This window comes from Botrytis cinerea, chromosome 10 (assembly GCF_000143535.2).
Source record: "Botrytis cinerea B05.10 chromosome 10, complete sequence".
In the NCBI taxonomy this organism is placed as follows: Eukaryota; Fungi; Ascomycota; class Leotiomycetes; order Helotiales; family Sclerotiniaceae; genus Botrytis; species Botrytis cinerea.
In genome coordinates, this window is record NC_037319.1 from 2,176,647 (window position 1) to 2,191,733 (window position 15,087).

At 43.5% G+C, this 15,087-nt stretch overlaps 3 protein-coding genes across 3 annotated transcripts; 2 read left to right on the forward strand and 1 right to left on the reverse strand.

The window, feature by feature from the left end:
* Positions 1-256: 256 nt before the first annotated feature.
* Bccdh1 lies at positions 257-4,297 on the forward strand. The gene is made up of 3 exons (XM_024695707.1): positions 257-1,746; positions 1,970-2,097; positions 2,149-4,297. The coding sequence occupies exons 1-3, from the start codon at positions 1,406-1,408 to the stop codon at positions 3,507-3,509; spliced, it is 1,830 nt and encodes a 609-aa protein (XP_024551501.1). The 5' UTR covers positions 257-1,405; the 3' UTR covers positions 3,510-4,297.
* A 36-nt stretch (positions 4,298-4,333) lies between these two features.
* BCIN_10g05730 (hypothetical protein) lies at positions 4,334-8,353 on the forward strand. The gene is made up of 6 exons (XM_024695708.1): positions 4,334-5,057; positions 5,108-5,250; positions 5,425-5,477; positions 5,585-6,364; positions 6,635-7,060; positions 7,161-8,353. The coding sequence occupies exons 1-6, from the start codon at positions 4,730-4,732 to the stop codon at positions 7,954-7,956; spliced, it is 2,526 nt and encodes an 841-aa protein (XP_024551502.1). The 5' UTR covers positions 4,334-4,729; the 3' UTR covers positions 7,957-8,353.
* A 31-nt stretch (positions 8,354-8,384) lies between these two features.
* Bcmdj2 lies at positions 8,385-9,635 on the reverse strand. The gene is made up of 3 exons (XM_001551376.2): positions 9,473-9,635; positions 9,286-9,416; positions 8,385-9,199 (listed from the first exon to the last, which is right to left on the reverse strand). Exons 1-3 carry the CDS (start codon positions 9,521-9,523, stop codon positions 9,061-9,063), a joined length of 321 nt encoding a protein of 106 aa, XP_001551426.1. The 5' UTR covers positions 9,524-9,635; the 3' UTR covers positions 8,385-9,060.
* Between the last annotated feature and the right edge of the window lie 5,452 nt (positions 9,636-15,087).

Below are 15,087 nucleotides of genomic sequence, written 5' to 3' on the forward strand. Positions count from 1 at the left end.
TGCTTCATAATATTAATACCTCGTACAGGACAGGACAGGACAGGACAGGACAGGACAGCACAGCACAGCACAGGACAATACGCACAGCACAGCACTCCGGCACTCCCGTCCAGCACCTAAAGATGGATGTGGGCTGGAGTACCGAAACTGCCAAACTACTATTGAGCAATGTGAGTGATGTGAGCTACCATTTGGCATTCTCCTTCGATTCATTTCATTTGATCACTCCCAGTTAATGCAGACAAGCCATCTTTTCGTGAATGTTGCTATCAAAATACATTATGATACATCTAAACCTCCGTAGTACTTTACGCGCTCGATGCAATCAGCACCAATGAATTCCTCCAGTGTTGCATGCAGGAACCCCCTGACTCGAAAATGGCCAGTCGGAGGAATACCATTCGCGTTTCCAGGTGTTGTGAAAAGCCCAAGAGAGAAAGACGTGTGAAACCACATATTACCACATTGAGGCTTTGTTTTGGTTTGTTTTGTTTTGTCTTTGCTTTGCGTTGTCCCATTGTAAGGAGGGTTTGCGTCCATGATGGAGTAGTCGCGATGGTAATCCCTTTCATTTCGCGTTGTTCCATTCGTGTGTAGGGAGGGAGGGGGCTATTCGTTCGGAATTGCACCATGGGAAATCTCTACTCTCTGCTCTGTTCTGTTCTACTCTGTGCTGCTCTACCTTCATTCATTCATTCTCGTAAACTTACAATATAGCCAATTTTGAACTCACTTCCTATAACCGTTTATCCATTATTCTCCTTCGTGTTTGCTCCATTCTCCATGGGAAACCCTCATCCCAAGGTGCATTCAATTCCATCGTTCGCATGAATACCAACAGCAAGCGGTTTAATTTGCAACCAGCGACAAAAAGCAGCATTCACAACATTCAGTCATTACGGAAGCCGAAATGTTCGCGTAGGGTGTCGCCGATAAGGGAATAGCGTCACATCTCCCGCCTCGACTCCAAAATATTGTCAACTCCCCATCTATCAACAACCACTACCCTCGACGATCTACAACTGTAGAGATCAGTCAACAGCGTATAATCATCGAAAAGGATTTTTTTTCAAGAGCGAAATTGGCGACTTTGCGATTAGTCAAGGACGTGTGGACGGCGGCAAAGCGAGCCTACAATTGATTGCGGACCCTTCCTAGTACAACAATAGATGGGTGGCAGGGAAACGAACCACCGGACCAAAACATTGATACCAAACTTATTGTCACAACGACGCGACGATCGCATTGCGCATAACGACAATACAATTCATCCCTGGGCTTAGATCGATCTCGAAAATTGCAGCAGTTTTGTATGGGCATTAGGTCTCAAGTTACAATATTTGGAAGACTTCCCAGCAGCTCCCTTGATCAATAATTGCTTGCTTTTTCTTCCAAGGCAATCACCATGGGGATTAACGGCGACCCAGGTTATAGCTCCTCCAAATCTCATGCGAATCTCAAAAAGACTCAGCATTCTTTAAATACCCCGCCAATATCCACACCACCCCGCTCATCGACCCCTCCTACCACAACCAGCAAGAGAATGACGGAACGGAAACCACAGGGAGAGAACGTTAACTCGTCGAGAAACACAAGCAGGACATATCGCTCTAATGTCGATGCGGTCGATTCGAATGCGCTGAGCAAAGCCCTTATGAGAGAGTTCGAGGATTCCGGTAGCAGACATCGCGATATTACACCTGGAGGAAGCCCAAGCAGAAAGCGACAACGAGTATATGGCGACAGGTAAGAGATATGGCTTTTTTTCGTGCGGCGTTGTGTTTGCGGAATTCTAGAGATATGGAAAGTGCACAATGATTGTCTTGGATAGCTTTTGGTCTTTGTTGGTTTGGCCTTTCAAAGTTGCTCCTCTGAAGAATGAGAACTCACCAAGGTCAAAACTGAATATGCGCCCGATGAAAGACTGGAAATTGCTTCATCAGACAGTGTACTGATATCTCATGTTTAGATTCATTCCAAATCGGGAAGGGCAAGACTTGCAAGCCAGCTTCAGTTTACTGCATGACGAGGGGTCTCCAGCAACACCTTCGAAACAAAAGAAGCGTACCCCACACGGTGAATTACACTTTCAAAGAAGTAGGTCAACGGTGAATATCCCTAACCCGCAGCTAGCTAATCTTGGACCAGCCGAGGAAGCCAATAGGACATTCTCTACCTTGCTCAGGTCCGAGCTCTTTGATACCACAATCCCACAACCCACACCTACCAGTTTATCACCAGAATCACACACCACAACTATCAATGATCCTACCAGATCCCATACTCCACCTCATATTTCGCCTGCAGTCTCATCACTACCTGCATCACTGACTCCTTCAACTCCACACAAGAATCTTTTTACGTATATGTCACCGCGGCATCATACAAACATCGCTGGTCACCCTACTCCATCGCGGACACCTCAGAGTCGACATGGAATTAATCTGGATGTTAGATCAGAGCTCTACAGCGTCTCTCCTGTACGATTCAATAGCCAGCAGATGCTAATGAGTCCACGCAAGCAACCTCGAGTCGTGAGCAAGGTGCCATATAAGGTATTAGATGCTCCTGATTTAGCCGATGATTTCTACCTCAACCTTGTGGATTGGGGAAGCAGCAATGTTCTTGGAGTAGGACTCGGATCTTGTGTGTATATGTGGAATTCACAGACTGGAAGAGTGAACAAGCTTTGCGAGCTAAATGATGACACTGTCACAAGCGTCTCATGGATTCAACGTGGCTCTCATATCGCTATTGGCACTGGAAAAGGATTTGTTCAGATCTGGGATGCAGAGCGTGTACGACGTTTAAGAACCATGACAGGTCATACAGCTCGAGTGGGCTCCCTTGCTTGGAACGATCATATCCTCACGTCTGGTTCCAGAGATCGTCTCATTTACCACAGAGATGTACGAGCCCCAGATCAATGGCTGAGGAAACTAGTTGGACACAAGCAAGAAGTTTGCGGTCTGCGTTGGAATTGCGATGATCAACAACTCGCATCAGGTGGCAACGACAACAAACTTATGGTTTGGGACAAGCTATCTGATACTCCAACTTACAAATTCAGTGATCATACTGCTGCTGTCAAAGCTATTGCTTGGTCTCCTCATCAGAGTGGCCTTCTTGCATCTGGAGGCGGTACAGCAGATCGTCGTATCATATTCCATGATACTAAGCGTGGTATCAAACTCAATGAAGTTGATACTGGCTCTCAAGTATGTAATCTTGCATGGTCAAAGAACTCGAATGAAATCGTGTCTACCCATGGTTATTCACAAAACCAAATTGTAGTGTGGAAATATCCAAGCATGCAACAGGTTGTTAGTCTTACAGGTCACACATACAGAGTATTATACCTGGCAATGAGTCCTGATGGCAGAGTTGTGGTAACGGGTGCAGGCGATGAGACATTGAGGTTCTGGAATGTGTTCGGTAGAAAGCCAGGACAAAGAGATGACTGCGATGCGGGTGGAGGGAGACTTGCGGATTGGGGTATCATTAGATAATCTCCGACGACTCTTTGCTACGTTTACGATCTTTGATGGAAAATTGGGGTACGGATGGGGGATACGGTGGCTCGGTGGGAAAAATCAGCGAAGAGAATGGTGGGATGGTATTCAAATTTTTTGCATTGGTGGCGTTCCGGCACAACTGGCGATATCTATCTCATCTGGCATGATGGCTTAGTTGGCATGGTATTGCTCGGCATGCAATGGCTGGGATTGGGTTATTTAACATGATATGGGAGCTGGGAGCGAGCTTTATGAACAGGTGCCAAGGAGTTGTTATATGCCTATGTGCATTGCTTACTTTTTGTGATATTATTTTAATTTTTCCAGGGGAAGTAAGATGGTGGTAGATGATGCCATATTTGTTCATCTCTTAGAGAAGACGACAAAAAAGTAAATCAACTGGCTGGAAGATGGCTAGTTTTAGCTAGACGATATCATCGTATGTAATAATATGATGATTAAGGAGATTCAATCCTTGCCAATACTTTGGAACTATGACTCGAGGAATATTATATATAGATGTAACTCGAGATCTATGGCGGGAAGAGGATCTATGCACCATGATTTCAAATAAATATGTGAGGGAGATAGAGTAGCATTAAGTTAACTGATAGTGGTTGGTAATAGAGTCAACCACGCTAGATATTCATTCATTATAGGGGTTCTTCTGATGATAGACGCTATAATCTCGCTTCAGAAAATGTACGCTAAAGATGAACATTTTCACATCAGATGCATGTACACAACTTCCTTCATGAATGGAATGAGATAAACTACTACTCACTTTTGATAAATACTATACTCGCCTATCCATATTTGGACAGGAAGATTTCCTGAATATTTTGCAAGTGTCATAGTTGCAACAAGCTGGCCAAATATATCCTGAGGCAGTCTCACACAAGTTTGCGTTTGTTAAAGTCAGCTGACGAAAATTGCAATCAGACTGCCAACGTCACCCTTCATGACAGTGTTTTACACCGTATTCCTGCCAGAGATCTGTCGAGTGTAAAGGAAGTGCCTAGCGTTGAATAATATAATCAGAGTGAATATCAAAGGCAGAGATTTGTTCACAGACAAGTGGTTGCTCAAAAGACTTAAAAAGGCGGCTAAATTTGGTTCCTGCTTCTCCAAACAGTGCCCAACTCCCTGCACCTTTCCAACCCTTCTAAAACGAAATCATAACAACAATTCAAACATTTAAATTTCAACTCAATATGAACGATCGGGTTGATCGCTTCAGAGCCTTGACCGGCCAGCAAGAAGTTTACGACAATCCTGATATGGAGGAACCACAAACAGAGAGCGAAGATGCCTTTGTGCTTCCGGAGGGATTCACAATTAAAGCTCAGAATATCTACGAGGGTACCTCCGAAGAAGAAGATTCTCCGCCTCAATCAAAACCTGGAAAATCGGAGCAACGTAGCAATGCTCCTCAGCAGTACCAAAATGAGGATCATGAATTTGACGACGGGGAAAACGCCACGGCCAGAATGCGAGCGGGCATGAACCAATATCAATATGGGTCATCGGCGCCACTACTATGTATGTAAAACCATAATGTCCATCTAGAACACACTAATTTTTTGGTGCAGATCCTGAACTGGGTCCCAATGACTTCCAAGAGTACAAGAAACTAGAGTATGGTCAACTTGCTGCGGAAGGAGAGAGTTTTTGTCCCTGGAAAACCGTATCGCAGTATGCATATAGATATATTGGCCATGCGAACAGACCAAAGGTAAGATATTGAAGCACTGTCTCCCCACCTGTATCTATCTCTATCAAATCTACTGCGGGGTCGATGGTCGATCGACCTACTTAAGTAGATCATTCACTACATACCTAGATGGACTTCTTTTCCCCTCCACTTCCCCCATCCTCCGAACCCATCTACATATTGACAAACTTTCAGGTCACAGAGCAGTTCTTCTATGGAGGTAAATGCTATTTGCAAACTTGGGATTTGTAAGTCCTATCTACTTCTCAGCCCTGACTTTTTTTCCCTTGGACTTGTTAGAACCCACTTAGGGGCTTCAAGGAGATTTCCCTCTTCTTTTTCTAACACTAGACAGCTTTTTCCTACATAGATTAAGGGAAGATTCGAACCAAAGCCCGATTATCCTTGTTCCTACTAAGCAAGTTGAATATTTCCTGGCTGTCATCAACAGATCACTTGGTACGAATCTTACTATTCCTTCTGGATCAGCAGGCGCATTTGATGCAGTCTTCAGTAACGACGGTACCCCCTATCCCAGATACCTTGGGCGAGTACTCAACAAAAACATGGCGGATGAGTTGAGAGAAAATGTTCCACCTCGATATTACAAACTTGATGGCGAACCCCCTATCACAAAGCCACTTGTAGATACATCACTTGCGGCCTTTAGAGCCAAGATTGAGGCTTTAAGTCTAACTGCAAAGAACAAAAAAGCAGCAAATAAAGAGAAACAACGAGTCGAGCGAGTTGCCAAACAAAAATCTTGGAAGGATTCTACCAAACGTGTTCAGCGTTATCTAGGGTTGCGCAAACGATCAGATAATGATACAGCAACAGTTTCTGACTCCGCAGATAACAATACCTTCTATGATCCGGAGAAACGTACAAAGTTTATGATGGAAGATGCAGTCGTTTTTGTCTGCATTGATGTTGAAGCTTATGAAATGAACAACAACATCATTACAGAAATTGGTATTGCTACTCTAGACGTTCTGGATATTGCTAATATGGAACCGGGTGTACTCGGCGAAAATTGGAGAAAAGCTATTCGCGCAAGACATTTTCGTATTAAGGAGAATATGCATCTCAATAACACAAAACATGTTCAGGGATGTGCTGGTAGTTTTGAATTTGGGTATGTTCTTTCTTCCGTTCAAAATACCCGTGGTCTTTAAGTTCATATAATGCTGCACTTTTCCATGAGGTCTTCGATGGGTCCAGGTTGAAGTTTGATAATGATGACCTCGTCACCGTTATCAAAATGAAATGAATCTTTCAAAGTACTCTATGCAGTTGGACGCAATTGAAATTTTACAGCCAGTCTACCACTGCAACTTGCCGGACACCTTGCTTCTATCCCTTAGCGCTTGTATGAAAATTACTACTGACACTTCTTTTTCAACAGCACGAGCGAGATTGTCTACAGAGACGATGCACCCCGCATGGTTGGTAGCTGTTTCAAATACCCCTTCTCCGACCCTTCTCCATCTCCCGATCTTGCCGACCAGAAACGTAACATCATACTCGTTGGCCACGATGTTGACGCGGATATTCGTTTCCTTCGCCAGATCGGCTATGAGATTAATAATCTTAAACTGCATGAAGGTTGTGATACCACTCTCATGTGGCGAGCTTTGAAGCGGGAAGTTAACCCAAGAAGCTTATCTGCTATACTTGCGGAGATTGGTATTACGGCCTGGAATCTACATAATGCGGGCAATGACGCTGTGTATACTTTGCAAGCTATGTTAGGAATTGCTTGTAAGCATTTGGTGGATAGAAAGATTGAAAGAAAGGAGAAAGATAAGTTGAAGAAGGATAGAATCTCCGAGTATGTCTACTTGTCATTTTAGCCACCTTTCCTCCCGGTCCCCATTTTTTCACCATATCACATGTCCCGAGTTTCACCAATATGCTAATTTATCTATCAGAGCCGTCAAAGAAGCAGTAGAATTAGCTTACGAGCGCGAAGAAGGTTGGTCCTCTGATGGTAGCGACGGTGGTGAACGTATTACACCCGAGCAAGCAGATGCCAAAAAAGCTGCTGATGCTGCTAAGAAAGCCGCTAGTAGAAGACCAAAGGTAACAGATGTGAATAAACTGTGGCCCAATGGTAATGAATCAAGAAATACTGCTTCTACCTCCTGGACCGGTGTTGCTCAAGGCCAAAATCAAAGTTCTCAGGGAGGATGGGGAACCCCTCCAGCTACTCCGACAAAGAATGGAAAATCTAAGGCGGATTCTGCTTCTTCTTCTGCACCTGAGCCATTACTTGTATCTGCAGAGAAATTTGGATACAAAAGTTTAGGTTCAAATTTTAAGTCGTCAGCTAGCACCGGTAGTGGTTTAAATGCTGATTGCAAGACCAATCCCGAGGGCCAAACGGCATCTCAACTCCGTACAGGTGGTGACTGGGGTCGAGAATGGGCAACTCGGAACACAACAGCTGCTGCTGAACCAGCTTCAACTAACCAAACATCAACCTCCACCTCCACCCCCGCTCCTACCGATCTTACTTCCACATCTACATCTCTTGACTCCGAAATCACAGATCTCGGACAGAAAATGCAAAACGCTACTCTCGCTGAACTCCAGGAACAAGGTAGAATTCCCATGGATCTCTCGGCAAATGCATCGCTCCAACTCCAGGAACAACAGAAAGAAGATGCAAAGGGTTATGAAGAAAGTCCGTGGCCTCAACAGAGTGTACGTAGGGTTAAGTGGTAGATGCGGTTTTTTCTTCACCTGGGATTTGGATGTGGGGTGTACGATCGGATCAGAGTCCAAGATAATATCTTGTCTTATGTTCTTCGGTCGATCAAATCACTTGTGGGGAGACTTGCAAATGCGCGGAGATACCTATCTCGTTTTGCTTTGCTTTGAGCACCGGATCAGATCTACTTAATTATGAGCGAAGATACAGCGGTACAGCGAAGAACTTTGTATTGAAAATGCGTTGAGATTCTCCTTTTTCTTCTCTCTTTCTTCGATGAGCTATGCATGGTTTTTTTGCATCAAACAGTAAATATATCGAAGAATACAGCGGCGAGGACTACATAACGTAGCAAGGATTACTTTCATAACATGTATCAATAAAACCACTTTATTTTTACTATCACATTCAACATGACCAAAATAGATAACAAGCCAATATCTGAGTGTATCGAATTCCATGTCCCTACTTCAGCAAGGACAATAAATTTGTGTTTGTATTCTCATGTAACTTAGAAGAGGAGATTTCAGATTTTGATATCAATCCGTTGATAATGTACATTGAAACGCCGGCCAACCCATGCATGCATCTATCCATCAATTCATCATGATTCATAGAACTCATGAACAAAACAACCTCGCCACCACGCTGCCAATATGATACGTAAACGCCATTCGCTATAATGTCATTTGTGGAGATTTTTGAAGGGAGATTCGGGAATTTATGAACTCGAAGGGTTGAGAGAAAGTGATGTACAGGGAAAGAAAGTCGAGGTTGGAGTCAATTAGATTGCTGGTAGTCGCTCGCTTTGTCGGTGCGAAAAGAGGTGTGCAGAGCAGAGGAGATAAATTGGACTTGAGCTATTGTATATCGCAAGGCTTGATGTCGTAGCAGTAATCGCAGCAGTGAAGACGATCGATAGGGACAGGACCGAAGCATGCCAAAGCGGGGAAGAATGTGCGAGGAATCCTTGAAGACAATCCATATAGCAGGGTTGAAATCGTGTGTGCGCGAATAATTGAAGTATGCGGAAAGTCGAGAAATAGCAAATCGGCAACGCAATCCAAATCAGATGCATTTCCACCCCCGAAGAAAATTGAGTGCGGAATTCAGGGAGATCAACCGTTCTTCTCCAAGAACTCCTTTGCTTCGTTCACTTTGGTCGCTAGATATGGCGAGCCGCCGCGATCCGGATGGTTCAGCATCATCAGGGTGCGGTGATTTTTTCGTATGCGCTCTTTGGTAAGTTGACGTTCGCTGCGTGCGGGGAGACGATGAGTCAGTTTGTGCGATGGATGGGTTGCGAAGAGAGGAGAGTAGAGAATAGAGTAGCTCAAACGTACCTGAGTTGTAAAATGAGCGCAGCTTCTCGGCGATTCATCTTCGGCTCGAATCCGCCTTTGTAAAAGGCTTTTCCAAGGGCCCCGACGGCTTCGCCGCGCGATTTGCGGAACGCTACGAGTCCTGCGCGGCCCTGGGATGGGGTTAGAATTGGCATTGGTGTAGCTAGGTATGGAAGCGGATACTTACTAGGAATGCTGCTGCGGCAACCCCCGCAGTGACTGTGAGGATTGATGCCATTGTTTCTTAGGTTTTGGGTTTGGAGATGGTGGTGCTGTGTCTGGTGAGAGAGAAGGGTCGTCGTTCTTTGATCTCTTCCCAATGACCTATCGACTTTTGTGCCAATTGTAGCTGGAATTCTAATTCATGTGGGTTCGGGCCGACTATTGTTCCTGGAGTTGCTGATTGGAAAAATTTGGTCACTAGCGGCCGCTTCGGCTATCTACCAATGGATGACTGTTGATGGAAAATTCGATTATGGGGAAACTAAACGGTGGTGTCATGTGATGGGTTTACTGGTGGTCATCTTCATCCTGACTTTGTCAAAGATGTAAACAATGTGCATGTTGGATAATAAACCGTTCTTGTCTGCCCTGATTGAGATGAGATGAGATTCTCTAGAAAAATTGAGTCATTTTAGTTCGCTTATGGCCTATAAGGAATTGAATACTTCGAGTTTTACTGCAATTCTTCACTAGGCACTTGTTATATCTAAACGTAGAGGGCAGACTTTAAGTTGTTCAGATTTGGAGATTGATAGGGCATACTGCACATGCTTAATAACTACTAAGTACTTAGTTCGTAGTAACCAAAGAAGATCCAGACATTTCAGGGATTCTCGTCTGATATCTATGAACTTATAATTCCATATTCTGCATCACAGTTGAAAAATAAGGAGAGTCAGTGTGATATTGTCATTAGATAGTCTCCTTGTAGATACTGAGAGGGATGTTTACAACATAACATTCAGTGAGATGCGGCCTGTACAGTTCTTTTGACGGTGAATGGGTCATTGGTTGATGTGATTTGAATAGATTAGCACGTGGGCGTTTTCTATTTGACATTTCTCGCAAACGTTACGTTACGTGATCGAGCTATTAAACTATTTAAAACATTGGACGATACTCTCAGATGCACAAACTCTGGAAATCGAAACACTGTCATGTGAAAAGCAGTTCAAATCCCGAACGTCATGAATATTTCTCCCGCTTCTTAGAGTTCTCACCTCTCTGATACGTTGCTCTCGAGCCTATCTCCTGGCTCATCGGTTAACAACATACTCCCCTATTTCAGACCTTAGATTTAGTCGAGGCATTGCGATTGACCTAACTGTTTTCTGCAATTACGATACGCTATTTGCACTCTTATCAAGAAACATTCCTAGCTCTGAACAGGAGCTCACTTCATAACACATTTAGTGATGACTATCTTAGACTTCCACTCTAAATCCAAAGCCAGTGAGTTGGAGATACATAATCTTTTAAAGGAGCTCCCAACTTAGAAGCTCCTAAGCAGGAGCCTTCTTCTGCTGATAACTTCGAGGAGCGAGTTTTTTGCCGGCCACTATAACTATTTGCCCAACCTCCTTCTCCTCTGAATCTGGGCCTTTGACACACCGCGAATGCTTTGATTAGTTCTCTTAGTATTTTTCTTGATTAATATCATATTGCTGTCATCCGTAACGCAGGCCTCTCGAATACGAAAATTTTAAAAGCTCTGAACTATACTCTTCGACTTTCCCAAACTTAATCCTCCCATATCGTACACTTGTGCTTTACCTCATTCAGTCAGCTCTTCGTTGGCTCCGTTGAATTGAGAATTATTTCGATTTTCGATCATTTGTTTCACCAAGTCTCAGTCCATCAATGAGTTTGGCGACTTCTTCTATTCAACATATTTATCTTGGAGTTTTTGAGAGTGTCGTTCTGGATCCTCGAATACATTCTACATATTGCAGCTCAAGGTGTGATCTGGCATAATAAAGCTCATTCCTCTCTTCATCTAAACAGATTGGATGATCGAGGATAAGCGTTGTATCATTTACTCCCTGTAGAATAGATGGTGTGATGCTAGAAAACGACAGAATGGCTACCGTCTCATCATTTTGGTACCAAACCCAATCCCTTTAAATTCATCTTTATCCTCTTCTAGCATACCTTTACATGCTTTGAAAGTGTTGATTTGCAACATAAAGGCGTTAAGCACCACCCGGCAAGAATTCGTGTGCCGCTAAACACCAATATACTATCATTCAAAACCACAATTTTTGAGGCTGGCATTCCCCTCTATGTAGGTTTTCGATTTATGCTTAAGTTCGACATATTCCACCAGCTTCCTCTATCAACATCCTCAACAAGATTATACAAGTAAGATAATAGAAATTTTTGATAGCAATACTAATAATTGAACTATAAGAGTTAATAGTTGATAGTTGACAACCGTCGGATTGGTCCTGCATACCTCTGTTTGAAGCGGCGATTGACCCGAACACAGGCCACAGGTGCACCAGCTATCGCTAGCAACACCCTCTGTGTGAACGAAGTGAATGACTTCAATTCAATTACCACTGTAATATAGCTACTGTAGTAAAGCCCTAAGCGAATGCTAAAGAGACTAGCTCTTTCAGTAAGTTTATATAAAGACTTACTACTTTCAATACGTAGCTAGCTCTTTAGATAGAATACAATTAGACATACAGGACCTACGCAGTTCGCGGGTGCTACGTCTTCCGTATCCTTCTCGTACCAACACCCTCTTTCGCATCTGCCCAGTGATACCTTCATCTTAGCTTCTTCTAAGAAGCCATCTCTTTCTTTGGCAGCTTCCGTTTTTCATCATTGCAACAGTAAGTACTATCTACCACTTCGGGTAAACAGCTGCCTTGCCACTATCCTTTTGAATTCGAGTATAGATACACTCCCTTGCATAGAATCCATTCATCTCAGGATTGGAATATAAACACACACGAGATTCAATGAACAAGCGCGATAAGTCATTCGCTGAAAGAAGATCAAATCTTGCCAACAGTATCTCTTCGTGATGGGGGTAAAGAGCCTGACCAAAGATACGGTGTTTATGGAAATTGCCAGTTCTGCTTGGCTAATATTACAATGAGGATGGAATTGATAACAGATTTACTGTCTCCATGGATGTTACTTGGGAGATCGCTGAGCATTGAGGAATTTTCACAAGTATAAAGCAACTATCAACTAGAACATTATTTGGTCTTGATCGATACTCTCGGGGGTAGGGAATTCAATGCGCGTGCAATGTGCCTGCATATCCATACCCATTCATTTATATTCCCGGTGCCATAAATTTCGAAGAGAAGCCTCGAGTTTACCTGTGCAAGCATATTATGCTTACCAAATCTGTAACAGGGGAGGAAGCATCATGTAAATGAGAGGTCAGAAACCTGGCTCTTCATTATTCATCAGTACGCTATTTATGTATATACATGGTGAATTGAGCCAAAAAGATGTGCCATATCTCGAAAGAATACATCTGGTATTAGGGTTCCTTGTTATCGTATGATTTGATTCTAATCCATGATGTATCTCAGACTCAGGCACAGGATGGAGAAGAACTAGTGTTAAAGGAACCAAGAAGCGAGAGACCCTTCATGTACCACGGAAATGCAGTATCAAATCCAGTTGCGGAGTATGTGTCCTTACAGCTGGCCTTCAATCTGCTTGGCGATCATGGTTCGTAGATCATCACAATTCCGATACGCCAAATGATACGAGTAGAAAGGAGCAGGTTCTAGACTTTGACGATCCTAACCCAACTCGGGGTTCTTTTTGCCACATCATGCTTATGTACCAAGCTGCACCCTCATGGAGTTACATAAACAAACTTCTAGACTTTTGGTTCTTTCAATATCGCAGCTGTGACTTCTCCACCTCGGTATCGGAAAATTCCAGAAGCCAGATACGTCGTGGATGTTTCCCTTAATTTCCGGCCCGATCGTTTGTAGATTGTCTCTCCTCTCGGAACGAGCATTGTGGAGTAGTTAATCAAAATCTAGACTTCTAGAACCGTTTCGATTCGAGGAAACATATTTTGAAAAGGAGAACCGTCGTTTCTGTGACAATGATATCGTGTCTCCTTTTGTTTTGTTGCGATCCAAAACATTAACAGGGGAAAAGATCCCCAGTCCCCCCACAATTTCCAAGGAAAAGAAAGTTCTAGATCCAAGTCACTTGACTTCTGGCCTATCCACTGGCTCCAGCAGGACAAAAAATTTGGTACATTGAAATATTCATGTTTTTCGATATTCAATTACAAACCAGACAATCAAGATTTTGAGTCGAGTGTCGAATAAGGACATTTGTAATCTTGACGTCTAGCATATGTTCTATAGCGTCTATGTTTTGAGTGAAAATTGATATCTATTATGGAGTATTGAGACAGAAGGGTTTTCAAAACATGGGCTTCTGCGTTCAAGATGTGGATAAGCAATGGCCTTTTTCATGCGTGGAAAGGCTTCAAAGAAGCAATTAATCTCGTACAGGAACAACACATCTAGGGATGCACGCCGGATTGAATCCTGAGCGTCTGCCGACTCAAAAATGTGAATAGCTTGTAATTAGCGTGAAAAGGGTTTGGTATAAGGAATTTCAGCGGCTAGAACGGGAGAAATTGACGGGCGTTACTTTGACATTGGATTGAGGCTGGCATTCGAGGCATTGATGTTTTGATGTATGCAAAAATCGCATCATAAATGGTCCAGAACTTTTAGTCTCCGAGTCATTGCGGCGTCTGACTGAAAATGACGACGCAGTAGAGCTTCTGAATTTTCTGATAACGTGTAACCATTCCCAATCAAGAATGCTTGAGACCTCGGGGGAAATACCGAGATAGTGGTTGACATGTGGAGCAGTTGATATGGAGCTGCGATGCGAAGAAAGTTATCGAAGGTTGAAATTAAATCTAGAAGAGACTTCAAGATCGAGGTAGCTATGAAAGAGATCCCGAGGAAGATTTGAAAATGTATACCTAGCTACTGCATGTCAAAGCAACCAGTCAATAGCAGGGCGCCAAGAGGAATTAAGACGGAGATGGTTCTGAGGTCTACCAACGCTCAAAGGTATGACGAGCCGTTGACGAAGGAAGACGGATGAAGGAAGACGGATGAAGGAAGAAGGATGATTTGAAATTCAATGATATAGCTCCAATTAATAAAGAAGCTCAGAGAGTCTTGAAAACTTGGATATAACACATGCTTGAAGCCCAGGCCACGACAGACCACTGCCGATGTATTTGTGTGCACACAGCCGCAGTCTATAACTCATCAATGGTCATCGAAGTAAGACTAGTCCATTGAATAGTCAACACTCTTCCCCATGTGCGAAGGGGGCGAAAGGGGAAATAAGATTATTACCAACCGCGAGATCTCAACTGCCTTTTCGACAAAATAAAGCAATGAAGGATCTTTGCACATGTCAACATTTGGCAATCCGGAAGATGCCCAGGAAGACGATACGGAAAATAGCCGCTTTCAGCCACCATTCTAGTCAAGAGTAAATGTCGAAAGGAGCACGGTAGATCGCGTATCTTTCATGAACTTGTCGACTCCTCACGGGGCAAGCATGTCATGGTCAGAAACTGGTCGTCGTCACATCACCCCTAGTAACACGCGGCACAAGATATTGACTCATCGCTCTTGAACATGTGCGCAGTTACATTTACGAAGGCAGAAACCTGAGCCAAGCACGTACTCCTGGACGCGTAAATTTCCTTGCACCTATGCGGATTGGCACGGATTGAGACAAACAAAATTTTGAGTTCCGGTTCAAACCCTC

Excerpts from the sequence above, each read along its gene's own strand:
- Bccdh1 (XM_024695707.1), top strand. The coding sequence starts at position 1,406 with ATGGGGATTAACGGCGACCCAGGTTATAGCTCCTCCAAATCTCATGCG. Across the intron at positions 1,747-1,969 it reads CAACGAGTATATGGCGACAG|ATTCATTCCAAATCGGGAAG; the intron begins GTAAGAGATATG and ends TCTCATGTTTAG. Across the intron at positions 2,098-2,148 it reads TGAATTACACTTTCAAAGAA|CCGAGGAAGCCAATAGGACA; the intron begins GTAGGTCAACGG and ends ATCTTGGACCAG.
- BCIN_10g05730 (XM_024695708.1), top strand. The coding sequence starts at position 4,730 with ATGAACGATCGGGTTGATCGCTTCAGAGCCTTGACCGGCCAGCAAGAA. Across the intron at positions 5,058-5,107 it reads GTCATCGGCGCCACTACTAT|ATCCTGAACTGGGTCCCAAT; the intron begins GTATGTAAAACC and ends TTTTTGGTGCAG. Across the intron at positions 6,365-6,634 it reads GCTGGTAGTTTTGAATTTGG|CACGAGCGAGATTGTCTACA; the intron begins GTATGTTCTTTC and ends CTTTTTCAACAG.
- Bcmdj2 (XM_001551376.2), bottom strand. The coding sequence starts at position 9,523 with ATGGCATCAATCCTCACAGTCACTGCGGGGGTTGCCGCAGCAGCATTC. Across the intron at positions 9,417-9,472 it reads TTGCCGCAGCAGCATTCCTA|GGCCGCGCAGGACTCGTAGC; the intron begins GTAAGTATCCGC and ends ACCCCATCCCAG. Across the intron at positions 9,200-9,285 it reads GCGCTCATTTTACAACTCAG|CGAACGTCAACTTACCAAAG; the intron begins GTACGTTTGAGC and ends CCCCGCACGCAG.